This window comes from Bidens hawaiensis, unplaced genomic scaffold (genome assembly GCF_021521415.1).
Source record: "Bidens hawaiensis isolate Kalapana, Puna unplaced genomic scaffold, B.hawaiensis_p1.1 tig00048488_1, whole genome shotgun sequence".
NCBI classification, from domain to species: domain Eukaryota; kingdom Viridiplantae; phylum Streptophyta; class Magnoliopsida; order Asterales; family Asteraceae; genus Bidens; species Bidens hawaiensis.
In genome coordinates, this window is record NW_027498695.1 from 5,962 (window position 1) to 12,083 (window position 6,122).

General features: G+C 31.7%; 1 protein-coding gene across 1 annotated transcript; it reads left to right on the forward strand.

Annotated features, from left to right (window-relative positions):
• Positions 1–701: 701 nt before the first annotated feature.
• On the forward strand, positions 702–5,646 carry LOC143597550 (tryptophan aminotransferase-related protein 4-like). The gene is made up of 5 exons (XM_077076032.1): positions 702–1,095; positions 1,309–1,603; positions 1,679–1,953; positions 2,054–2,334; positions 5,355–5,646. Exons 1-5 carry the CDS (start codon positions 764–766, stop codon positions 5,615–5,617), a joined length of 1,446 nt encoding a protein of 481 aa, XP_076932147.1. The 5' UTR covers positions 702–763; the 3' UTR covers positions 5,618–5,646.
• Positions 5,647–6,122: the final 476 nt, after the last annotated feature.

Genomic DNA, 6,122 nt, shown 5'->3' on the forward strand with positions numbered 1-6,122 from the left:
TTATTAAAAATGTTACTCCCTCCGCCTCATTATAAGTGTCTACATTTTTTTTATTTGTGACATTATAAGTGTTTACTTTTAAATTTATTAGTTAATTTCCAAGTTTACCATTACACAACTAACAATAATAAACAATATTGATAGACCCACTTTTCAAGTGCATTATTGTCATTTGATACAAAAAAGTAATAATTCAATTCAACTTAAACTTTGTATTTTTCAAACATGAACACTTATAATAGAACGAATTAAGCACGTTAGAATAAAACACCTAATAAAAGAAGTTAAGTAACTTTATTGAAATAAGGGTTCATATTTCCTAAATTAGTACCATATTAACATCATGTGATTGGCAACACAAGTAAACATAATTAAAGCATGTATAGAAGGTGACCTCATAGTTGATCAACACTTGCAATCGTGCAAAAGATGCATACTAACTACAAGTTTGCCTAGGTCAACAAGGACTTCAAAATGAAAATGGTTACCTGAGTTCTGAATATGCCTGCCTAGATAGAATACTCTTTGCCTGTTTTTTGATTTTTACACATTCAATCCTTATCCACCAAACACGAGCATGACCAAAGACATGCATGGGACATATATATTAGTCTAGGTTCATTTAGTATTCTATATTTAATATTGACACGTAAACTCACACATGAACATGCGTAACAAGTCACCTAACCCGGTCTCGTTAAGTATAAATACTGGCAATGTTTTCTAGTTTCATTTCAAGCAGGAAAAGTCTGCGTACTACACTATGAACAAAACAAAGAAATATTGTTTCTTCATTTCAATAGCAGTCAATGTGTTATTCATTAGTATAGGTATATATCTGTATGTAGGTGGAGCTCGAAGTGGAGAGAAGACTCTGGAGATTTTTAGTCACCTGTCATCGTCGTCGGAGTTGACATGGACTAAGAGAGCGGCGTTAGAGGCGGAGGCGGTTGCAGCAGTTTCATGCTCAGGCCATGGTAGAGCTTTTGTTGACACGTTGGCTCCTGGTGGTCAACCTGTTTGTGAGTGCAATGGCTGTTATAATGGCACTGATTGCTCGGTATTTGATCCTGAATGTCCTGCCATGGCTCGAAGGTGATTTCTCATTACTAACATGAAGCAAACATGTTTATTTTTTAAAAGTGAACTTGTGAAACAACCATAACATATCACAGATGAGAGTTGTTGACCGATCGAATACAGGAACGTACTTCTATTTTTTATATACGGGGGACAGTTAACCTGATTAAGGGAAAATATGTAACGTTTATTTTTTTCATAAAGTTGTGACATTTGTGGATTTTGCAGTGGGGATATGATATTCCTTGAGCCATTTTGGATTGAAAATGCTGCGGAAAGTGCAGTCGTCATATCGGGGTGGCATCGTATGAGTTACAGTTACGGTGACAGCACTACGATGTCGTCTCAGGTGGAAGAGTACATTCGTACGCTGCATTCCGTTGTGGGGAATGCAATCACCGAAGGGCGATACATAGTCTTCGGTGTTGGGTCAGCTCAACTTCTAAGCGCAGCGGTTTATGCTCTTTCCTCTGAAAACATATCTTCACCGTCAAGCGTCCTCGCTGCCGCACCGTACTATTGGGTAACATGTTTAGATATTTATTCAAATTTTATGATGGTTTTAGTTGAGTATATTGTTTTTTTTTGCGACCTGTAGTTGTTCAAGGATCAAACCTCGTTCTTCAACGCCAAGACTTTTAACTTTGAAGGAAACACAAACTCATCGCAATCAAATGAAACTGATTTGGTTGAATTCGTAACCTCACCAAACAATCCAGATGGGGGGTTGAAAGAACCAGTTAAAGGAAGGAAGACGATAAATGATCATGTCTTTTTCTGGCCACAATTTACTCCTATCCCCAGCCCTTCAGATCAAGATGTTATGATTTTTAGTCTTTCCAAGCTCACAGGTCATGCCGGTTCACGATTTGGGTATGTGTGTTTTGTTTCTAACCAGTCTTTACATGAAACATGAATAAGTAATTAAATACTTACACATTATGCTTTAACCACAATATATAATTATATATAGGTGGGCGATTATAAAAGATAAAGATGTATATGAAAAGTTTTTAACCTATGCCTCTGTGGCTAGTGCTGGAGTTTCAAGAGACACTCAATTAAGAGTTTTGAAGATTTTAAAATTAATTGTTGAAGGCAATGGAAAATCGTTTTTCGAATTTACAAATAATAAAATGAAGGATCGTTGGGATAGCTTGACTTCTATCATGTCAAAGTCTAAAAGATTTTCAATCCAGGAGCGACAACCTTTGCACTGCACTTTCTTTAACGAAACTAGAGAGCCAAATCCAGGTAAATTTATCTCATGTAACCTTGATGACTTAATTAGAAACTATAAGAAAATATTTCATGCAATGTTTACTACCTTTTAGAATATAAAATTTGAAAAAAAAAATCAGTTATATTTATCTATAAAACACGCACATATGTATAAGTTACGCATAGATTATATTACCTACATCTTTGCCTACACATGAGTAGGTATTTGGTTACAAAAAGAAAAAGAAAATAAAAATAACATCAACATGTTTAATGGTGTTTCTATACGTAAAATTACATTTGTATTTAAGATATACAAAGCTCAGAAACTAATTAATAACTCTTTATTTTTATTGTGAATATCTTATAAAATATTAACTAAGTTTTAAAAAATCACTCATGCAATTTTTCATTTTATCGAGTCACTAAATCTTCAAATCGAGCATCATCGATTTTTTTGTGCTTCTAGAAAGCAATGGAGGAGAGCACATGGTGATCGGATTTGCAATATATGTCTTCATATTAAAAAAAACAGCAAAACATTAACATATAAAATAAAATTCACGTTATCACTTCACATCAACATCCAAAAAGATAGGTAAAAAGATTTTCTAATTGAAACAACAGCAAAACATTATAAAAAGGACAATTTAAAACGTACAATTTAATAAAAGACCTAATTGAATCACTTTTAAAATTTGGTTACTATTTTACAAAGTTACCTCAATCATAAATTAAGCTATTTGATGACTTGAGAGGACTACAGAGCAACTAGTGAGTGACACATTATCTATCTATGTGTCTGTCTGCCCAACCTATCCTATCCTATCTATATTTCTTATATGTTGGTTGCTCCCAAACCCCCCCTCAAACCACCTAATTTCTTGATTTTTAATTTGAGGTTTCTCATATGTTTGTCGCAATTTCACGGGTATGAGTCTCACAAAACCCGGATAATCTTTAAATGAGGTATAACATCTCCATAATCATACAATAATTTTCACGGGCCACTAGCCTCACCAAACCCGGATATGTCTTAAACGAGTTATAAAATCTCATTTATTTGTAAAATAACTCCTTAATTATCAAAACAATAATTTACATGGGTCATGAGTCTTATCAAATCCAGATAACACTTAAATGAGTTATACCATCTCATTCATCTGTGAAACAAATTCATCATCAAACCGTAATTTAATTTCAATTCTCTACATATTCTCCATCGCCGGTCTATCCTATCCATCACCGGTTAACTTCTGATTACTACCTACCATCGTTAACGACCTCTCTCATACATCAACCACCATCGTCACCTATATCCACCTCCCCCTTTTTCATATGACAAATATTTGTGTTCATTTTTGTTTGTTTAAAAAAATTTACATGTTCATGTTCATTTACGTTCATTCGTTACAAATATAAAAAGCTTACACATCTCAACCAAAATAGCCTAAACGTTAAAAAAAATAATGAACGTAACATACTAATATAAACCTATTAAAACAAAACAAAACTACATTAAAAAATAAAACAAATATTACAAAATATAAAGTAATAAAGAATTAAAAATAAAAACCTAAATAATCCCCGTAATACGTGAGACTAAAACTATTATATATACATATATCATATTAAAGGTAGTAAACATGTCATTTTTAGGAAACTCTTTATTTGTATTTGAACCATTATATATGTTAAAGAGAAAACTCATCCTTAAAGAGCAAACTTAAAAACTTCTAAAAAATTATTTTTAATTAAAATAAAAAAGATTTCTAAATTTTCGTTTCTTCCATGTTTCTTATATTTTTTTTACACTTCACAAGAAAAAAAATAAAAAAAAAGACGTTGTAATAGACATACGTATTACTGTGCGATACAGTTGTATTACACATGTGTCATACTGTGTATTTTTACGTTCAGTGGTGTTTAATTGCATATATTCAATATTTGTGTATTGCATATGTGCAATAGTTTTGTATTATATGCAATGAAATATAAAAAAAAAATAAAAATTCGATGTAGTGCACATGTTCATTAGTGTTGTATTACACATATGTTCTAATGTGTATTCGATGTGTGCATTAGTCTTATATTGCATATATACAATGGTGTGTATCAAATATATTAAATATTGTTGTATTATATGCGATACAAACTATTGCACATACGCATTACACCGACGAGGTTACCGACAAGGGATTTATTTGAACAATATCAACATAAAAGAATAATGAAAAAAAAAGAAAATACAAAAAAGTTTTTTAAAAAAAGTTAAAAGTAATTCTTTAAGAGTTTTAAGTTTTCTCCTTAAGAGGAGCTTACATTTAATCCCACCTATACATCATCTATGGGTGGTCTAAATGTAAACTTTTTTAAATGAAAAAACTTAAAAACTCTTAAAAATTGCTTTATAACTTTTTTATTAAAATATTTTTTATATTTTCCCTTTCATTCTTCTTATATGCTGATATTGTTCAAAAAAAAAAACCTCATCGATTTAGTGCATGTGTGCATTAGTGTGTATTGCTTACGGCAATAGTGTTGTATTACACACATCGAATACAAACTAGTTCGTATATATAACGCAACATTCATGCACACATGCACTACATTAACTTTTTTTATTTTTAATATATTTTTTGCGTATAATATAACACTATTACACAAATACAATACACACTATTGAATATATGCAATTAAACATATTGAATAAATCAAAATACACACTATTACACATATGTAATATAATAGCATCGCATAGTATTACATTTGTGCATTACGTTGACGTTTTTTATTTTATTATTTTACATTTTTTTTGCGGTGAAAAGTAACAAAATCTAAGAAAGATGAAAGACAAAAAAATTGAAAAGAGTTTTTTTATTTTCAAGTTAAAAATAATGCTTCATAAGTTTTTTAGTTTTCTATCTAAGGCAGAGTTTACACGCGCGCGAACACACGCACGCATATATATATATATATATATATATATATATATATGTGTCATATCATGAAACCTAAAATGCCTACGATAATTTAATATATAATAATTGCAGCTTTTGCATGGGTGAAATGTGAAAGAGAAGAAGATGATAATTGTAATGCAGTGTTAGATGCGGGAAAAGTCATAGGTCGTCCTGGAACCCTTTTTGATGACTCAAATCGTTATACACGACTTTCTCTCACCCAGAGCGAAGATGACTTTAAGTTGCTTATGAAACGACTCACCGAGTTGGTGGATCAAGAAAATGGTGGTAACGAGATTGTGAAAAACTCAAATGAACCATTATATTACACTAGAAAAGGGTTATATCATTAAGCCTCTTGCTTAATTTAGGCTTCTGGGATCAATGTATGTAAAATGTGTTTGGATGTATGAAGTTTGATATTTTAATAAAAGTAACACGTGTTTATTTATATGATTTGTAACATCCTAAATATTATAACAAAGAAAGTTGCGTCGAGTTGTCGTGAGATAAAAACTAATTAATATTACTAAAGAAAAGATCATGGACTTAGATTAATTAAGGTGGATTAAAGGGTAATGGGCCTTACGTCCATGGGCTTTAAGGGATATAAATACCCCCTTAAACCATCCTAAAACCCTAACTCCTCATTCCATCTTTCCATAATCTCTACACACTCAAAAACACACACACACACCTCTTTGTTAATCGCAGCCGAGAGAGGAAAGGGAAGAACGAGATTGTGCGAGCGTGAGTATTAATATATCTTCCATATACAAGATATACGCAAGATCTTGAGTTCATAACCGAACTAACCGCGACCAAACGAATCCGGCAAGGTATGTTTTTAAGCATAAA

Coding starts and splice junctions, on each gene's coding strand:
- LOC143597550 (XM_077076032.1), top strand. CDS start 764: ATGAACAAAACAAAGAAATATTGTTTCTTCATTTCAATAGCAGTCAAT. Junction 1,096..1,308: donor TGTCCTGCCATGGCTCGAAG/GTGATTTCTCAT, acceptor TGGATTTTGCAG/TGGGGATATGATATTCCTTG. Junction 2,335..5,354: donor AACTAGAGAGCCAAATCCAG/GTAAATTTATCT, acceptor TAATAATTGCAG/CTTTTGCATGGGTGAAATGT.